Source organism: Macaca nemestrina, chromosome 4, assembly GCF_043159975.1.
Source record: "Macaca nemestrina isolate mMacNem1 chromosome 4, mMacNem.hap1, whole genome shotgun sequence".
Classification (NCBI taxonomy): domain Eukaryota; kingdom Metazoa; phylum Chordata; class Mammalia; order Primates; family Cercopithecidae; genus Macaca; species Macaca nemestrina.
The window spans coordinates 11916389-11937801 of NC_092128.1; the positions used below are offsets into that span (position 1 = coordinate 11916389).

A 21413-nucleotide genomic window follows, 5' to 3' on the forward strand; every position below is an offset into this window, starting at 1 on the left:
TGTCTCTATTTCTTCCCATCTCTCACTTCTCTTTCTTATCTCTTTCTAGAAAGCTGCTGTAATTCTTAGCCAATGTACATATCCTTATACTCCTATAATGTTAAAATGATCATACAATTTTGAGAAATCAAAACTGTGACTTGATAAGAGTAATTCTCCCGAGAATTTTTGTGACATAAATGTGCTGAGTCTTCCTTGCAAATATACCTGTGTTTTAGTCATTATGCTGAACTTTATATTAGTTACTAGATATTTTTGCCTCTCATTCTTGTTTCTCCTATGAATTAATTTATTATTTAAAAATAGCTTAAGAATGAACATTCTCTGCTTTCTTGGGCCCAATATGCTCCTTCATAGTTCCACTGGGCATACAACAATTATTTTTATTTTCCAGAAAAAAACTGAGACTGCTGTTAGCTCCTCCTCCCTTAAAAATGCATCTATAAAATGTCCAAGTGTGGAAAGGAATACCAGTGTGTCCCATACCTGTGGTTGTATAATTATCCCCTAGTGTAAATTGCTGAGCAATTGGCCATTTCTTACCAACAAAGTCATTTTGTATATAGAATAGATAAAATAGGGATTCATTCTTTCACAAATATTTTGAAAATATCTACTACATTGCAAGGCAAAATGTTCATACTCAAAGTCCACCTACTGATGAATTCTAATAGAAATGAAACCATACGTATTACCTTTAATGTAATGTGATAGAATTGCATATGAGGCTAAGCACTAAAACCAAATCCAATACGATTCTGCTAGTAGTTCCTTGTTGGGAAGTATCAGGAAGAGCCATTTCCTCTTTGAGGGAGTTCTCAGTTCTTCATCTGCAAACTCAGTAGCTGGACTAGAAAATACACGTGAAGGCAGCCACCTCTACACTTTTTCTGGCTCCATGACTCCTGTCTTCTATTCTGCTTTCAAGTCAATCATTGCAGAGAGCAAATCTCTTTTCTGAGTATTATAAATTATATTTTGATCTGAAAGCAACTCCTTCTGGAAAATGCTTATTTCTCTGTGTGAGCATCAAGACCTCATTTTTGATGCTTAATTAATGTTTAAGGCATGTTTTCTTGTGAGGTTAAGAACAGATGCTGGACAATAAATTTCATTTCAGAGTTGAGAATATCGGAAGTAAACAAACAGTTACTACATGACCCTCCGCACTACCAAAGGGAAGAACTAAGAACAGGAGCAGCAATAATAATAATAATAATGGCTAATACGTATAAATCCCTACCTTGAACCAGCCATGGTGCTAAGCACTTTGCATTTATTATCTAATGTAATCTTCATGACAAATCTATGAAGTAAGCATTATTATTCCTATTATGAGTGGCAAAAATGAGATTCAGAAAGCTTAAGCAATCATCTCAAATATACCCATTTAGTAAATGTGGCATTTGCTTTGTCTTGAAACCCAAAGGGCCATCTCTTTCCATTATATCATATCATTTACAATAAAGAATAATGCTACACTTCATAATATGGTTACCACAAACAATCCCTGTGCATGCATAGTCTGTTGTTGTAAACTAAAAAGTGACGTTGTGAATAATTCTTTGAATTATTACAATTTTAAGCATTCTATATGATATTTAAGCAGGGATAAATTGTGATATAAATCACAATAATATACTGATATTACACTGCTTTCTCATGCGACATTTAAAATATAGATTTTAGGTACTATCTATAGTGTTAGTATCTGAACACTAAGTAAATTAATTTATTCAGCTAGTGTTTTTTTTCTCTTTTTCTGTTTTCTTTTTTCTTTCTTTTTTTTTTTTTTGAGAAGGAGTCTTGCTCTGTCATCCAGGCTGGAGTGCGGTGGCACGATCTCGGCTCACTGCAAGCTCCGCCTCCCAGGTTCGCGCCATTCTCCTGCCTCAGCTTCCCAAGTAACTGGGATTACAGGCACCCGCCACCACACCTGGTCAATTATATTTATGTATTTATTTTGTGTGTGTGTGTGTGTGTGTGTGTGTGTGTGTGTGTGTGTGTGTGTGTGTGTGTTTAGTAGAGACGGGGTTTCACCATGTTGGCCAGGATGGTCTCGATTTCCTGACCTTGTGATCCACCCACCTCGGCCTCCCAAACTGCTGGGATTACAGGTGGGAGCCACCACACCTGGCCTTTTTTTTTTTTTTTTTTTTCAAATAAAGTAATTGGTTGTCATTTTGGGATAATTATTTATAGGTGGACCATCAACACATTCCCAATTGATTCAAGTTTCCAAGACTGCCAGAGAAGCAGCAGAGAATCACTGAATCTTGGAGGGGGAAATACAAACAGGGGCCGCTGTAAGTATTACAACTAGTCTCTGGGAACACGAGTGTATACACACATGCATCATTGTATGTACAGACAAGTGCGTGCACACAATGGCACGAGAAGACCGTGAAATAAAATGAAACCAACATTGACTTAGAATAACCCTTTCAAAAGAACAGCAAGATGGAAGCTTAAAATTAAAACTGATAAATAAAAGGATGAGAACTTTTATGTGCATCTGAATTTATACATTGAGATTCAAATCTTGTACATATTTTAAAATGATATTTAGAGCAAATTATATTTTTTTTCCATTTTTCACACTTTTGGCTAATGATTTATTTTATTTTATTTTATTTTATAATGTTAAAAACACATGAAATTTACTGTCTTAACACATTTGTAAGTGTTCAATGCACTATTTCTGACTGTAAGTACAATGGTGTATAGCACATTCCTAAAATTTATTCGTCTGCTCAACTTCATGCCCATTAATAGTAATTAATTCTACATTTCCTCTTCCTTCCCAGCCCCTGGCACCCACCGCTCAACTCTAATCATATTTCTGAGATGTAGTATTACGGATAATCTTTTTTATACTTTTCTGCATTAATAATCAACAACTTTATTATTAATATTCAAATATTACTATAATCACTGAAAGACAGATACTGTATGATTCAACTTATATAAGGCATCTAAAATAGTCACAAGCTAGTGAGAATTAATCTAACAAATGATAGTTTAGTTAACCAAACCACCCACTATTTCTTCAATTAAAAAGCAAGCATGGGAATAGTAGTGTATACTTAATTTTGTAAGGTGAACCCATTGTACAATTGGAGATAAGATCACAGTCAAGAGTATCTTTTTATTTGCAAAAACAAAAAAAAAATCAGAATTCTCATATAACCCCCTCCCCAGTTTTGTGCTCAAGACTCTTACTAAGTAACTGGATTATCTGTGACAGACTGAGGTTGCCTAGAATTATCCAAATAGCTCTTTGAGGTGGTCAGTCCAATTTAAATGCAATAAAACATCCTCCAAACCAATTTAATGGCATCAACCACTAAAGCAATTGTTTGAACTTTCAATAGAACATATTTTCACACTGTGTATTATGCCTGTCTAGGCGCAACTCCAGATAAGCATGATTAAGATGACACAGTGACTTCATTCTCAAAATCGGAAGAACATTCACATGTATCATTCAAATTCTTCCGACAACCCTATAAGGCAAGGGAGAATAGGATGTGCGGCATTTTATGTCAATTGGAAAGGTTTGGCTGGGATTGCTGAGCACATCACCATGGAATGGTATTGTGTGGTGTCCCATGGTCAATGAAGGTGTTACTAAAAGTGCAAAAAGATGCACAATCCCAGGCCTGCATCATTTACTTCACTAGTAGGAAAATAGCCCTTTGAGGGCCGGGAATGGTGGCTCATGCCTGTAATCCCAGCACTTTGGGAGGCTGAGGCCAGCAGATCATGAGGTCAGAAGTTCAAGACCAGCCTGTCCAACATGGTGAAACCCCGTCCCTACTAAAAATACAAAAATTAGCTGGGTGTGGTGGTATGCACCTGTAGTCCCAGCTACTTGGGAGGCTCAGGCAGGAGAATCGCTTGAACCCGGGAGGCAGAGGTTGCAGTGAGCTGAGATCGTGCCGCTGCACTCTACCCTGGGTGACAGAGCGAGACGCCAGCCTGGATGACAGAGCAAGACTCCATCTCAAAAAACAAAAATAAAACAAAAAAACAAACAAGAGCCCTTTGAGGTGGAAGCTAATAAGTGGGGCAAAGCTATTTTATTGATTTGTCTGCTCTGTTTTAGAGAAAATCAGCTATTTTCTCTTTATGCTATTTATGAAGGTTAATGCTTCTTAAATGTGAAGAGAGTGTGTGAAAACAATATAAATTTGTAGTCTGTTAGCAAAGTATATTCTATAATAGAATAGAATATAATGTAATATACTCAATAGAACATACTATATCTATAATAGAATATTAGAGAATACACTTTGCTAACAGACTACAAAATTTATATTATTTTGAATGTCTATTTTTTTTTTTTTTTTAGCAAAAGTGAAATGCAAAGGAACAGCTATATAAATAAACCCCAGCCAAACTATATGGTAGATCTAATCAATCTCTTCTTGATCCCAAACTTAAATTCACAATAAGGAAAATGTCCAATTAACCAAAGGAGATTATAGATTCAAATTGATCCTGGTTGAAAAGATGATACACTTAATGGCAAAATAAAAACTAATGTGTAATTAATAACAATAAAACTACTTAGATTAAAAATATTTAGAAGAAATGTTGCATATTTCTCCACAAATCACAGACAAAAGATATGAAAATTCAGGAGGTCATTTTCTTTTGCAATATTTATGCTGGTGAGGTGACATAATATTTTCTTCTGCAATACATACATAGGAGATCTATATATGTAGGCATACTTTAACACTATAAATATTGTCCTTATCAATATGAAGTCTATGGAAATCTCAGCATGCAGTACATGCTTTCTGCAAATAACAGACACTGCTATATAAATCAAATGAACGTTCAGTCAATTCTTACAATGTGTCAATTTTTCTTTCACAGTTCCTAGGAACACAATGAGCTGATTTCTAGGTGACACTTCCGTACCATCTATACCAGCAGTTCTTACCCAGGGGCAGTTTCGCCCCTATGAGACTTTTGGGTCAATTTTGGTTGTCACAACTGAGGGAAATATGAGGTACTCCTAGTATTTAATGGGTAGAAACCGGGGACGTTGCTAAAGGTTCCAGTGTATGGGACAACTCTTTCCTCCAAAGCCAAGAATTATAGAGCCAAAAATATAAACAATGTCAAGGATGACAAACTTTAATCCCTACTGACAAAACTTTATCTTTGCTGAAAGTCAAAAATATAATTTGTTTTAAAACATTTATGTACTCTTTTATTTTAGAAAGAAGATACAAGAAGAAAAAATAGAAGATTAAAGAGAAAGAGTGGCATAATTTTTTTTTTAAATAGAAGAAATGAGGTGATCTAGAGTCATTATGGAAGGTCATGTGATGGATGAGGCAGGCTCTACTCTCAGGCTCAACTGTTTCTGGGCAAGTCCAGGCTAGGTCCACAGTGTTGGTTGACAAAGGAGGAAACACATTGCATTCTCTTGTCATTTTATGATCTCGACTTCAAATGACTTGTTTTACAGCATGATCTTAAATAAATTTGTAGCATATTTTAACTTAGACACTGTTGAAAAAGATCATCTTGGCCAGGTGCAGTGGCTCACCCCTGTAATCCCAGCACTTTGGGGGTCCAAGGTAGGAGAATTGCATAAACCCAGGAGTATAAAACCAACATTGGGAAAACAAACAAACAAACCAAACACAAACAAACAAACAAACAAAAAAACCCGTCTCTACAAAAATATAAATTAAAAAAATTGGCCAGGGATGGTGGTGTGTACCTGTAGTCCCAGTTGCTCTAGAGGCTGGGGCAGGAGGATTGCTTAAGCCCAGAAAGTCGAGGCTACAATGAGTTATGATCACACCACTACACTGCAACCTGGGTGACAGAGTGAGAATGTCTCCAAAACAAATAAACAAACAAATGAGCAAACAAAACTCATCCAGAGAATGAATTGAAGCCACTTGCCCCACTGTATTACTCAGATAGGCTTCTGGGACCCTCACTGGGTAGGTTTTGTTGCAAAAATTACTAAACTTGCTTTTTGTTCATTAACTTTGGCGTTAGTAAGTATATGTTATTTTGGCCAACAAAAAACATACCTGTAATAGATGGACACAACATGTTGAAATTTGGAGTAGAGATTAATGAGCGAGGTGGTTAAACCAATCATGTTCAGGGTCCAACTCAAATCAAAGTGAGCTCAGCCATATTTCCTCTCTGTCCTTTGCAATATAGAAAAACCTTGTAAAAGGATTGGGGGAAATAATTATATTTTCTATAGAAATGCAATGCTGTGGGAAAGAGGGTTTTTTTCCCCTTAATAAAACATTTGCACTTCAAAGTTTAGGAAGCTACTTGTCCATTTTCTAGTTTATATTTATGATACACAAATACGGCCAACATAGCAAGTTTAAAAGAGCACATACAGCTAAATAGAAGGACGAAATTTTTTTTTTTTTTTTTTTTTTTTTTTTTTTTTGAGACGGAGTCTTGCTCTGTCTCCCAGGCTGGAGTGCAGTGGCGCGATCTCGGCTCACTGCAAGCTCCGCCTCCCGGGTTCACGCCATTCTCCTGCCTCCGCCTCCCGAGTAGCTGGGACTACAGGCGCCCGCCACCGCGCCCGGCTAATTTTTTGTATTTTTAGTAGAGACAGGGTTTCACCGTGGTCTCGATCTCCTGACCTTGTGATCCGCCTACCTCGGCCTCCCAAGGTGCTGGGATTACAGGCGTGAGCCACCACGCCTGGCCACGAAATATTTTTTTAACAGGAAAGAAAAACAGGGAAGTTTTTCTTCTCTGTTCTGATAACAGGGAAGAAAAAATTTTATATGGGATTTTACATGTTGTTGATTTGGCTAAAGTTAGTAATTAATGCAATCTATATGGTGAAATTAAAATCGCACTGTTGAGAACACTTGCACACAGGAAGGGGAACATCATACACCTGGGCCTGTTGTGGGGTGGGGGGAGGGGGAAGGGATAGCATTAGGAGTTATACCTAATGTAAATGACGAGTTAATGGGTGCAGCACACCAACATGGCACATGTATACATATGTAACAAACCTGCACGTTGTGCACATGTACCCTAGAACTTAAAGTATAATAAAAAAGAAAAAATAAAAATAAAATAAAATAAAATTGGTTAAATCAAATTTACACAAAGCAAACGTCTTATGTAGGTCCGAAGATTATTAATAATTTTAGAGAACAAAACATTAAGAGCTTGTGGTGTAAGGCCTAACAGTAAGGCCCAGTTTATGTGTGCTTTGACATCTGGGAAAAGCCTGGAGGGTCTCCAGTGGCCTCACTGCAAGTTCCCCTCCCAACTTTGCTCCTGTGGATAAGTCCTGCAATAAAAAGATGCCGCTTCTCTCAGGGATCAAACATATTCCGCTTCTCCTTGAGTATTGGGTTTCCATTCCCTGCTACCCCACACCCACAGAATTAACCAAACAAGCCAATCACATCCTCTGTGGGAGCCAGGGGGAAGAACACTCTCTTGCTACTACAAGTCCTGCCTCCTGCCGTGTCTGATTGTTCACTGTGTTCCCAAGGACAACCCCCATGTCCCCTGCAAGACGTGAGATGCCTTTCTCTCAAAGGCTATCTGGAAATATGACTAATAAACTCTGTTGGTCTCAGTTGCTCTACATCAGGTGTCAGGTGTTCATTCATGCCCATCACCCCAGGAGAGGAAACCCCCCACCCTTACCCATGGGATAAAGAGGAGGTAAGTAAAACAGAGGGACAAGCAAAGCAAGGCGGGATCTGATACACACTGCATAGTTCCTCAGGCTTTTTCTTCTTGCATCAGACATGTGTTCTCTGGCCCAGAGTAATAGGGACAGTCTTTAACAAGCTATGCAGTTTATTGCCTCACACAAGAGCATTTACATTATGAAACATCTCCATTTCATTCCTCCATGGTCATCCAGCTGATAAGTGATTTTCCAGAGAGCCATGATCATATAGCTCAAGTTGCTAAGTGTTTACCATAAGAGATCTAACAGAGGGACATCTTGCTAAAAACATTCCATAAATAAGGACTTTTTTCCTAGGAAAGATTATTATTTGGGGGTGCTTGAGGGTAGAGTATTCAAATGTTTACAAAATGATTGTTACAGGTTGAATGCTTTCTTTAATCCTGGAGATGATTCCCCCATTAATTGGTAATAAAACAGAATACTGACAGTTTCTTTAACTCCTCCAGTCCAGCCAAACAAGCATGAAAGGTGAAAAACTAATAGGACAGTATTTTGAGCATGTGAGAAAAAATATATATGCTTCATTTAGAAGCATAGAAAATATAAAAAACTAAATTTGAAAATCTTGATTACTTCTTTTCAAGTCTAACCATAAAAGATCTGATACTATTCTAATAGGAATAAAAATATTTAATCTCTGAAAATCACTGATTTCTAATTCAAGTAATTTAAATTGCTTGAGATTTTAAAAGTGAGCATACTAAATAATTATTTTATTATGTTGTTACGTTTAATTCATGAGGACAATTACTGCCATCTTAAATATTTGCTCTTCTCTCCCTAGCTAAGCTAATTTAAATAGGTGATAATTAAAACTAACAACACAAGAATAAAAGCTAATAAAAGAATCACTTATATATATTTGCAGTGTTTTAAATTTTATTGCTTTCCTCACATTAAACGGATTATAAGTGAAATGTTGATGGACTCTGTAACTGTAACTTAGGCTTTAGTACTCTCTGTAATCATCTATCAAAAATAAGAATTAACATATATATCAAAGGTAGTTAAAATATCTCAGGGGGTAAAACTACCTGAGAAAATACACTAACTGATATTGATAAACTTTCTGCACCAAAATGCAATTAAAGCTTGAGTTGTGTTTATTTGCAAGCTATTCTTCAATGAGTCCAATATGAAGAAGATTCGACATTTAAATTTTCCTGCTGGACATGTGGAATGCACAGTACTACTGAGGTATTTTTCTTACTGGATATCTCCTATATATTCTTATGGTGATAATCAATGGGCCAGAGCATTTCTATGGTCATTAGAATTCACAAAATTATATTTTCTGGGGGCCATCATTAAGATTATAAAAAACCCTTGTGGGTGAAGAAGAAACAAAGAAGAATGAACCAGAGGAGAAGAGTATCAAATGTCAGAGAGGAAGCTCGGCGCTAGATTGTTATGCAGGATTTCTAGGTCTGCGATTAATTCACTTAGCACGTCACGTAACTCTGTGGATTTTGGTTTCCTCATTAGTAAAATAAGGGATTGGGCTGGATGCTCTCTTGGGAACTTTTCAGCTTTGATGTTCTCCTAGAGTACACACATGGCTCCTCTTTGTAGTAATCAAAATATCTTATTTATAAACCACAGTGAAATATGGTTCTTTTCCATTACCTTATCCTTCTCTTTAACCAGGCACCAAAATGTGTGTATATATACTTCTGTTTTAATATGTTTACATTTCTTGGGAAATTATTTTATGAAAAACTTGGGACTGATGTGTATAATAAAAGTTATACCCTCCATTATTCTAGAAAGTATACTGTTATTCATATTTCAGAGTGACAGACATAGGTCTAATTGCATATTACTCTCTGCCAGAAATTTTAATTTGCTTTTAAATCGACATTCTTGATTTTATATGTCAGTTTAACTTTGAAAGGTCCTGAAAGTAAATTTAAATTTAGATTTTACAGTAATATGATGTGACTCCAACTCTGTATCAGTGACATATTAAATAGTTCTCCAAAATACAAGCTAGCTGCCAATTGTAACTGTCTTGTTCCTAAATATAAAGGTAGGCTCACCACGTTCTCTCATTAAACAGTCAATTTTAAGTTTCTTCCAAGTAAACAAATCACACTAGAAAAAAACAATTAAATACTGATAGCATGTTTCCCCATAGAATAAAAAATGAGAACCTATATTTCCATGCTTTAAATTTGTTCATTTCAAATGTCACCCTCAAATGGTAATCTAGGAATGAGATCCACTGAGTATCTGATCCACTAGCTATCTACCTCAGTCAACCCCTGCCAGAAAGGCTTATACCCACATTACGTACAAATGTCTATCGTGTGCACCTTCATTGTTAGCCTTATCCCTACAATAATATTTATATGTACAGATCAAGAAGTCATTATCTCAAACTGACAAAGAATGACAATCTACAGAAATCCACATAATCTCAAACTGACACTGAATGACAATCCACAGAAATAGTCTATTACAAAGTACTCCAATTCTAGTTTGAAACACAAACTATTCTTAAAAGCACTAAAAATACTACATGTGCTCAAATCTAAGTTCCAGATCTCCTAATGGCAAGAACATTTCTGGTTACAACATACAATATTTTTAAAAATCTAATAACATGAAAACTTAGAACACAGCATATCCCAAATATGTCATATAGTACATGACAATTTTAATTACCTCTTTAATTACCAGTTTATTTTGTATAACTTGGCAGTGATATCTATTAAATCTATTTTTACGTTAAATTACTTTTATATTGACATTAATTTGGATCTTGAATTTTTTTTTCCTCTGATGATAAGCAATCCATATACATAACCCATGAAGCAACCTCAAAATTATGGTTTAAAATAATAAACAGAAATAATAATACAAATTATACAAATATTTAAATTAGAAAAAACCACTGACTTATTTGCTTTATATAGCTCTGTTTGAACATCTATTATTATATTTAGTTTGGCAATTATTTCAATATTTTGTAGGCCCCCTAGAGCATTATTCAATATGAAGCAATAGAATCATATCCTGTTCCACCAATAAAATAATCTATACAGCCTCAAATAGAAAACAGTTTTCACTGGGGGAATAAATTATGTCTGTATCATTTATATTTGATGTCAGTTCACTTCAGCAAACATTTATTGTGTACAACGAGCCTACCATTTAAGAGGATGCCAGTGATGAATAAGGTGACACTTGCTGTCTCCTCCTCCCAGTATCTTACAGTTGACTTTATTTTGAATTATTTTGTTAAATATTCCATTGGAAATATTCATGTAATATTATGGTATATGATATCTGATAAACATTCTTATGAAAATAAACACGTGACTCACTGTGGAAATTCAGAGAATTCTTATTAAAGATTGCCTCTCAACTGAATCTTGAAAGATAAAAAAGATTGGTCAGGTAAGGATGACAGAGAGGGCATTTTGGTTAGAGAAAGTATCTCGAATGAGTGCGTGTTAAACAAGCAGGTCACTCATGTATCACGAAAGATAGCTTGTATTCATATTTGGATCATAAAACACAATATGACAGGATTTAAGACTACAGAGGTAGTCAGTGGGTGGGGAGAAATTAAATTTCAAACAAACAGCTTGGACTTTATAGGCAATGTAGCATCATTAACATGTAGTCAGCCCAGATGTAATACGGTCAGATTTGCACTTAACATTTAAAATTAGCAAAATGCTTTAAAAATAGTATACTTCAATGTTTTTAATCTTATTAATATTAATAAGATTAACAAATCTGTCATAAATATATTGATCCTCTAAGCAATGTAATAATTTATATATTTATCTATATACACTGGAATGAGACTTACGTTGCTAGCTAAAAACTCCAAATATGAAATAAATTACGTTCTTACTTCTGTGTCTCTGTGTCTTTGAAAATGTTAGTTCTTGTCTTGAATGCTCCTTTATACCTAATTTCTGTTGCTTCTTAGTGAAATCTTATTTCATTAATCAACATAGGTGAGGCTTCCCTCTCTGTCATAGCGTTTATCATAGAGGGTTTAAACTATTTACTTATTCATTTATTCTGCCAAAAATTAGTCTCCTTGAGTGCAGGGTTTATGCTTCAGGTTGTTTCTAAATGCCTGAATGCAATACGTGTTCACTGAATAAACTGAAGAGATTATAAAACCAAAATATAAGTATCTGGGATGCTTCTATATGATACAAAATTAAACATCTAATTTAAGTAGGAACACACAGGTTGACTTCCAAAACTGATGTTTTATTTTTTGCTCACTTAAACTGATGTAAACATAAATTCATAATGATTTTAATGAATCATTTATATATATATATTTATATATATATATATACACAATATTGTGTTGAATAGTGTTTCTGAAAGTCCATGTCCACTCAAAACCTCAAAGCATGGCCTTATTTCAAAATTCGGTCATTGTGGATTGTTAAGATAAGGTCATCCTGGTTTTGGGTAGATCCTAATTCCAATAACCGATGTCCTTAGAAGAAGACTATGTGAAGACATAGAGACACAGACAAAAGCGAAGAAGTTCATGTGAACGTGAACCCAAAGGCAGAGATTGAAATGAGGCAGGAACGAGCCAAAGAACGCCAAGGACTTCTGGCCACCACCAGGAGATGGGTGAGGGACATGGAATGTTTCTCTCTCCAAGCTTCCAGAAGGAACTACCCTTGCTAACACCTTGACTTCAGACTGTGCCCTCTAGGACCATGATAGAATACCTTTCTATTGTCTTAACTTTGTCTTAAGATTGCAGAACTATTTTACAGAGACCCCAGGAAACTAACACATCTGTACTTGGCAGCATCTCTTGCCTAAGCAGAATGAGAGTGAGGGGAGTTAGTGTGTGTCCTGAGAAGAGGGTATTCTCACTAGAGATGCAGATGTGCCATCAATCAAACACTGTCTTTTATTTATTTGTATTTAACTTCTCCTGATATGTTTTCCTTTTTTCTCAGGCAGCAACATAATTTTCCATTATGATTTGCACTCAGTGACATACAGTTTCTATTATTTATTCATCCAAATTAAAAGCCTATATAAAAATTACTTTCGTTGCATGTACGTTGGTTTCCCAAGGTGCCGTCCTTACTTTTAAGAGGACTCTGGCTAAAAGCTAATTAAGTATTTGCCATCAAAAATGCTCAGTACTTTAATCAATGCACTGGGTTTGGCTTTTTAAAATGAATGTTTGAGTAATGCAGCCATAAATGATTTTTTGAAATTATTAATCTGAGACCTCTTCCTTTTGCTTTATGAAGTCCCACTGGTATCGCGTAAGAAGATCAGTGTCTGTGCTGTGGGAGGAAGCTCACTGAATCAAAAGGCATGGGACATATTGCTAAGTTTTAAAAATAACTTAATGCACTTGTTTCAACTAAACTTGAGGGAAAACCAAACGTAGAGGAAGCAGAATGTTTCAAAATGAGCTTAGATTTACTAAAATTGGAATTCATATTATATTCAAGACAAGTCAGGAAATAGGAACAATAGAAGCCCTAAAGGCTTCAAAGCAGTGGCCTGGAACGAAATTCTCCACCTGGAATAGAGTCAGCGTCTTATTTCAACCTTGAGAAGTACCTCATTGCTCAGACGACAAAGTGATCATGGAGGAAATGCACAGAGGAAAGATGGCAAACACAAGGAGAGTTACACCAGACTCACGGTCAAACAGAAACAGTGCTCACATTATGATTTCTCTCTCTCTCTAGTTTTCTGGCAAACTTTGCGGTGAAAGAAGTCCCATTCTCTTGCAGGTTTAAGATGGATCCCAGGTACACGCTCTCAGTAGTTTCCAGACAGATTAGAGAATTCATCTCTCTTCCACAGGCAGGATCAAAACGATGTTTCTCCTTGCTGAGACCCTAGAGTACACAGCACTGCTATTCTCTAGGAGGGCAAAATGGGGGGGCTGTGTCTAATCTACATTTCCCAACTCAAAGTTCTATGATTCCTTTTGTCATTGAAAAATCAAAAGAAAGCTCTTGAGACAACAGTTCACTAAGCTCGGGTACACGGAGTATCATCTTCTAAGGGCTCTTTCTAGTTTGAACTCTAGTATAGAAAATTTACATCGAAGTAACTTTTGGAAAGTGTTTCGTAACAAATACGTTTAACATATATATATTTTAAAATATAAACACGTATATTTTTCTTGGAAACGGGATAAATGTAATTTGCATTCTTCACAAATAATAAATGGAAAACCATCTTATCTGGACATTTGGTGTATGCTCTGGTATGAACGCATCCTTCAGAGTTCAATATTTGGAAACTTAACCCCCAATGCAACAGTGTGGAGAGGTGGGACTTTTAAGACATGAATAGGTCATGAGGGCCCAGTTTTCTATTATGACATGATACAAAAAGAAGGCCCTCACCAGATGCATGTCTCTTGACCATGAGCTCCCCAGCCTCCGGAACTGTAAGAAATAGACCTGTGTTCATTCTAGATTACCCAGTCTCAGATATTCTGTTATAGTAACACAAAACAGACTAAAACTGTGTGGTTAGTAAGATGACTGGTCATTACATTATTGACAGTAAAGACAGTTTTCAGGATAATTAAATTTTTGTCTTTCAAACTAAGAAAAAAAAATAGAGACTGACACTTAACTTTTATAGGTCCTTCATGTTATAAAAAGACATGAAAAAATAGATGCTTTGTCTCCTCTAAGCTGCACTGTCCAATGTTAGCCAGTAGTCACATTATTTAAATCTGAATTCAAATGAATTAAAAATTAAATGAAATTAAAATTTTAGTTCCACAGTTGTCTTAGCTACATTTCACATGCTAATAGGCACATATGGTTAGTGGTTAGAGCATACTGACAACATCTACATCTTTGTAGAAAGTTCTATCAGAGAACATTGCTCAGGCCTATTTTTGTCTTTTCTTTCCTAAAATATATTGACTCTTGTATTAGTTTCATGTTGTTGCTATAACAGATTATCCCAAACTTAGTGACTTAAAATAACAGAAATTTGTTGTTTCACAACTTCGGAGGTCAGAAGTTCCAAAGCGGTGTCACTGAATGAAATCGATGTGTTGGCAAGATCACATTCCCTCCAGAGAAAATCTGCCCCTTTCCTTTCCCTCTCCTGGTAGCTGCTGGCATTCCTTGGCTTATCGTCACATCACTGCAGTCTCTGGTTCCAAGGTGTTCACATTTTCTGCTTTCCTATCTGTGAAATCTCTCCCTGCCTACCTTTCACAATGATACATGTGATTGCACTTAGGGCCCACCTGGCTAATGTAAAATTGTCTTTCCCTGTCATGATTGTTAACTCACATCTGCAAATACTTACATGCTTACAACTTCCAAGAATAAAGGCTTTATGTTATGAGAGGTCATTACCCAACTTACTACATCCAACTGAAATGCTACTTTCTAAATTTTATGTTGCTAAGTTACTTACTCCACTGGTATCCATTGATATAAATGTTAATATAGTTTCCCAAACCTATATGATTTTCCCCCAAAGGGGCTTATACAGTAGAAAAGTCTGTCTTCCTGATTTGCTTTTTATTTTTCCTTCTGTTCTTGTAATTGTCAAAGCCCAGTCTTGATAGAAAAGCCCATGACAGCACAAACTCACAACTTTATAAATCTACTTGTAACAGTGATAGAACATGTGGTCACAGTTTAAGTCCACACCTGTGGACTCCTAAGTGACCTCATTGACAATGTTTGCTTTAAAATTATTACTGTAAAAAAAGTCACATCAAAAATAAATACGTGTCTAGCAATCGTAATGAGAATGAAGAAGAGCCTGCAAAAACTACTTAAAACAATCAAATAGATTATCAATAGATAGATGATAGATACATAAATAGATAAATGGGAATCCATAGAAATATGAGCAAGATTCTTGAACAAACACTTAAAAAAAGGTATACATATGACAAATAAGCATAACCTGTTTTAAAAATCAGAAACATAACTAAAATGAGATATGACAAACACTCACCAGAATGGCTAAACTTTTAAACAATACTAAATATCTTAATTTGTAAGCATGAGGAACTCTAGTTAATTGTATTGGAGACTTTGAATTGGTATAACCAATTTAGAAAAATTTGTGTCATTATTGGCCAAAGGTGAACACACATGTATGCTAGTTTGTTATTACCACCCCCAGGTCTATACCCAACAGAAACATTTTTAGTAATTCCTTAGAAATAGCCAACATCTAGAAACAACTCAAACGTTCGTCAACATGAAATAAACAAATGATTGTAGAATATTCACAAGATAGAATCATACTGAGGAAAAGAAACTACTGTCTCTAATATCAGCATGGATAATTCTCAGAAATATGATTTTTAACTAAAGAAGTCAAGTGTAAAATAATGCATCTTTTATGACTCCATCTGCATGAAATTTTTTTGAAAAACAAGAACTAATCTATGGTGATACAAATCAGGTGAATTTTTACATTTAAGAGTTGCAGTAACTGGGAGAAGGCCTGATCAGTGGTTGCGGCGTCTTGATATGATGTTTTGATTAAACTGTGGATGGTCAGATGGGTGCTCATTTTGCTGGGACTAAAAACAGGACAGTGATAGAGACCTTTGGCACTATACCAGACCACCTGGTTTCCCTTTCAGATCTATCACTCAGGCTATGTGCTTTTGGGTAAATTTTAACATTTACTATTTTTATTATGATTAACTCTATGAAATTATTTATCCCACTTCATCTCTCAAAGACCATGTCTTTCTCATCTACTGTGGTAATGCTACCATTTAATATGTTTATCATACATGAAAAGTGCTCATTACATAATTGCTAATAAAATAAATTGCACATACACATAGTCTCCATGAAAGATTTTTTATATATATATATGTGTATGTGTATGTGTATATATATATGTGTGTGTATATATATCTATATATGTGTGTGTGTGTGTGTGTCTGTATTTATTTACTAAAAGCTAAACATGGCTCTTAACAAAATTTGTGCTGGTCACAATTATATCACATTTTGTTCTGGCCTTCCCGTCATGATGCTCCGCTGAGAGCAAGACTATGTGTGAACATGACACTCTATGAATGACTAGACCACATACGACCAAGGATTCTAATTTATGTTAGACCTCTTTTTGGGCCTCTCCAGAAATGCTAAATTTTCCTTCTAAAGAGGTACATTCTCCTGAAGAACTAAATCTTTTGTCTCTCTACTAATTTTATCTGCTACAATAAAATGGCAACCAAATAAACAGTTTTTGAGAATTTTTAAATGACCTCCATGACCCCTTTTTTGTAGTTTGCACATAACACTATTGCCTATGAATTAATAAGACGGTATTTGGGTACTATTATAGCTGATATTTTGACCAATTTCTGTTACTAACTTTATATAGAGGCGAAAGCTTCATATATTCTTTTATATAAAATACTAAGTGTCTAGTGTGTTTTAGAGAGCTTGTCCAACGGAGGCATTTGAAATTTTCTGCTTAGTGTGAACTCATTTTTGTGGGTTTATAGGAATGAGTAAGAAAGGGGCTAATAAGAGACTTTTTGCAAAACACAGAGGAACCAATCCCCCTCCTAGTTGATACCCAGCCTCTTTGTTCCCCCAGGCAATTGTAACAGCAGGAAGAAAAATTTCCAGGAATGAGGAAAGCATATTTTACTAGGGAAATCATATTTTGAAGCCAATGTTTGCAAATCATGTGTTCATAGATTAAATGTGTACTGCCTAGCAGTCTCACAAAGAAACAACAACCACAACTAGAGATAATCTTGAAAGCAGTTCTGTGTTGGTATTGCCTTCACAGAAGCAAATAAGCAAAGATATATCCTCTGAAGAAGAATTCACCATCAACCTTGGTCCAAACAAGTTTCCACAGATAAAATTTTAAAGAAATTGAGGTCGCAGTAAAGAATATGGATAAGAATTCACCATCAACCTTGGCCCAAACAAATTTCCACTGATAAAATTTTAAAGAAATTGAGGTCGCAGTAAAGAATATGGATAAGCATAAGGATAAGGATAAAAAGGACAGACAGGCAAAGGGGATAAGAAGAAAAAGAGGGAGGTAGGAGAGTAGGAGAAAACAACTACCATTTGCAAAAATTAGCAGAAACGAGTGACAGAAGAATTATAATCCCCCAGATTCATATGTTGGAATCCTTAGATATAAGCATAATGTATTGAAGAAATAACAAGAGAGATTTAAAATATGTTTAAGGGAAAATAACTTCTTTAGATGACCAAATCGATTTGAAAAACTAAATTAAATTTGGTAGAGAAAACGTCATTGACTTTAAAACCCAGTGGTTGGCTTCAGTATAAGAATACGCATAACTGAAGAGAGACACTTAGTGAACTGGAAGGAAGTTCTTCGAAATGTTTTCAAAACCCATCATAAAGACCCAAATACATAGATAACAATATAGCTTGCCCCTTTTTAAATATTTCATAAGACAAGGCAATTTTATTAATAAGCTTTATTATTTAGTCTATCGAACAAAAAAAAACTTTCCAAATCTTCAACCTAAAGTATAATTAAGATATAGTGACATGTCTGTTAGTCTCTGTGTGTGTTTATAATATACATTTATAACATACAAATAGGGAAACAACCTTTTATTTTTTATATATATATGTATCTATGCATAGATACACACATATGTAAATGAGAAGCTAGTTTATTGTCAGAGAAAGCAAGTAATGTGAAATAATTTTTTAAAAAACAGCTTACTATTTAAATAAAGATAAAACCTGCCACAAATTTAAATAACATGATACTCACAGTAAGAACAGCCATAAACTTCAATTCTGAGTCCAATGCGACCTTCTCCATTCCAATCCAGAGGCACGATGCGCACATAGCGGGCGATAACAGGATGCTGTAATTCATGCCGGACCACACCATCAGAGTTAACGTTTCCAGGAAATGCCTGGACAAGGAAATGGTATTTTAAAAATTGGGAAAAATACTTTAGAAACAATCATGTTCTCTATCTGCTAGAATAAACACAAATCTCATCCAATGGTAGGGCTTGCAATTTCTTACACCATAAATAATTTGAAGAAAGCTGCTTCCTTACTTTTAATTTGAAAATAAGTCCAGTTTGAAATGGAAAACAGGTCAGATTTTCTATAGTTCCTTTCATCCGTGTAAATATAAGTTAAAAGAACGAAAGACTAACTGGCCCCCCGCTGTTGTGTTCCATACACATTTAAATGAGTTCTAATATTTTGCATTTAATTTATACAATAAATGATTTTTATAGAAACGAACCATATGTCTTGCTTTCTAAAATTCTCCTCCACATTTTCTCCCATAAAACCATTAGAAATTTAAAGAGAACATTTCGACATTAGTGAGATAAAGAAGAACAATTGAACACGTTGTGAAGAGGTCCGAGTTTTCTACCTTTTATTGGAGTAGACACATTTAGAGAATTTGTTCAATGGATCAGAAACATGTTAATTCAATTTTTCTCATTATAGAAGATTCCGTCAAAAGAATAATTATCCAAGAATTTTCATCTGATATTGAAAGTTCACATTGTCTTTCCCCCCGCCGTCCCCCAGAGGAGAACAAATGGATTATTTTGGGAGGCATACATAACATTAATCATTCAACAAGGATTTACAAACTATCTATTTCATAAGTTAGAGCAAGATAGTATGGGATATTCAGGGATGTGTGAAACCGTACACTCAGTACTCAAAAAAAAAAAAAAAAAAAAAAACCATCTAATGAAAAAGAAAATGTCAGTATAAAGTTATAATTCAGGGAAGATTTAAAGAAAGAAACGATTATATTTTAGAGGATGTAATTCAAATAAATGAAAGCTTGCACTATTTTAAACATGAGCAGTTTCAGCTTCTTATATACATTCTAAATGTCCCTATAATAGATAAGTTGAGGCTATAGCATTATCTTTTAGAAGATATTCTTTTAGGTTTATTTAAATTATCTTAAAATCATATAAATATGCATTCTAAATGTCCCTTTAATAGATAACTTGAGATTTTAGCCTTACCTTTTAGAAGGCATTCTCTTTTAGATTTAAATTATCTTAAAATAATACAAATAGAAATTTTAAAAATTATTTTTTAAATCATGAAAAGATGCAACACAGCCATTATATTACATTGTTAGTATGTTGTCTTCTTTGCCTAAGGACTGAATTTGCTTCTATCTAAAACCAGGAGTACGATCTTTTAAAAATTTTTTCTTTAATAATGATGTTTTAAAGTTAGACTACTAATACAAAGTAAAGAGTGAGAGATGTTTTTAATTAAAAAAAGAAAATACAGAGTAGCTTCGGAATTGAAAGCGCTGGCTTAAGTTCATCCAAGCATCACAAATGCAAGTTTGTAGTAGAAGATTTGTCACCCAACCCTCATTCCCCCATCAAATTCTTGCCCTCTGAAATACAAAATGTGTAATGTAAGGCCTAGTAATTATGAGAAGTATATTGAAAGATTTCCCCTGCATTTAAAAAATTTTATATAACCTTTAGATGGTACCAGCAATCCACATAATGGATAATATTTAGTCTATGACATGGACAATTACATGTTTTAAAAATTGGAATGTTCTTCAGTGATGATTCCTGCTGTGCTCTTCTTGGTTTTCTCAAATGAGCTGCATACTACCACTGCCTTTTAAAAATAGCCATACACTTCTGTAATCCATAAAACAAAACTATTTGAGCAGTAGGTCTTGCATTTTAACACTTAATAGAGCATCCTCATTGCATCCTGCTGACACAATTTCATCAGAAAAAAACATTTCTAAAAAGACATTTTCTTTGTAGGAACTTTTCTAGCCAGCTGTTAGTTTTACAAAGAATCTAAAAATCTAACCAAGTATTCTATTAAACCATGGCTATATTGTAAGATCTCTATTGGGTTCTCCAACTTCAAATGCAAGAACAATTAGAATCCTTGACCAAAATCATGTGAATTAAATCTACAATTGGATAGGTGTTAATCCAAAATTCATGATCTTAAATAATACTCAACAAAAGCCACCGAACAATTTTAACTTGAAAATTAACTATATGCTTAGCATGTTGCTAGGTTTTATGTCAATACTCAGAAAAACAACAACAAAACTCTCCTGAAACACTATCTCTAAGACATGTGCAATCTTATGAGGCCTAAAATAAAATCTGAAAAGATATTGCAAAATGCAGCATTAAAAGGAACTATGGAAGTACCTGATGTAACTAGTAATTTTACCTATATTTGGAGTTCCGTGAGCTTATGTAATCAGGCAAATTCTACAGAGTTAGAGCTCAGCTGCATAGAAGGACAGAGCGGTGTTTGAAAGACAAGAGAGAAAGGGCATAGGATATATTGAAGAATAGGTTGGCATAAAGGAGGATTTCAGACCTAGGGTATAAGACTCAGAGTCCAGGGATAGTTATGCTGAAATTTTGCTCCGTATGGGTAACTTCACTAGGACTTAAAAAAAAAATACTTTTCCTTTGCCCTGTATGTCTCACAAAAAGATTTGATGAGCTAATTTATAAAATGAATTTTTGAACTAAGATTGTAGATTCTCAGGAAACATGAACCAAGGGTGTTCAGGACTAGGAATAAAGACACAAGTCTGACTGGAAGAAAGTATTTATGTTGAAAAATATCATAAATGTTTTAACAGGTTCTGTCTGATCAGAGACAAAATAATATAGCATGTGTTG

General features: G+C 34.9%; 1 protein-coding gene across 1 annotated transcript in view; it reads right to left on the reverse strand.

Annotated features, from left to right (window-relative positions):
- The window catches only part of LOC105474842 (contactin associated protein 2), a 2256224-nt gene that overhangs the window by 1346564 nt on the left and 888247 nt on the right, over positions 1-21413 (reverse strand). The window contains exon 4 of the mRNA XM_011729645.2: positions 18500-18647. Within this exon, the coding sequence (XP_011727947.2) occupies positions 18500-18647 (148 nt within the window). The remainder of the gene's footprint in view (positions 1-18499; positions 18648-21413) is intronic.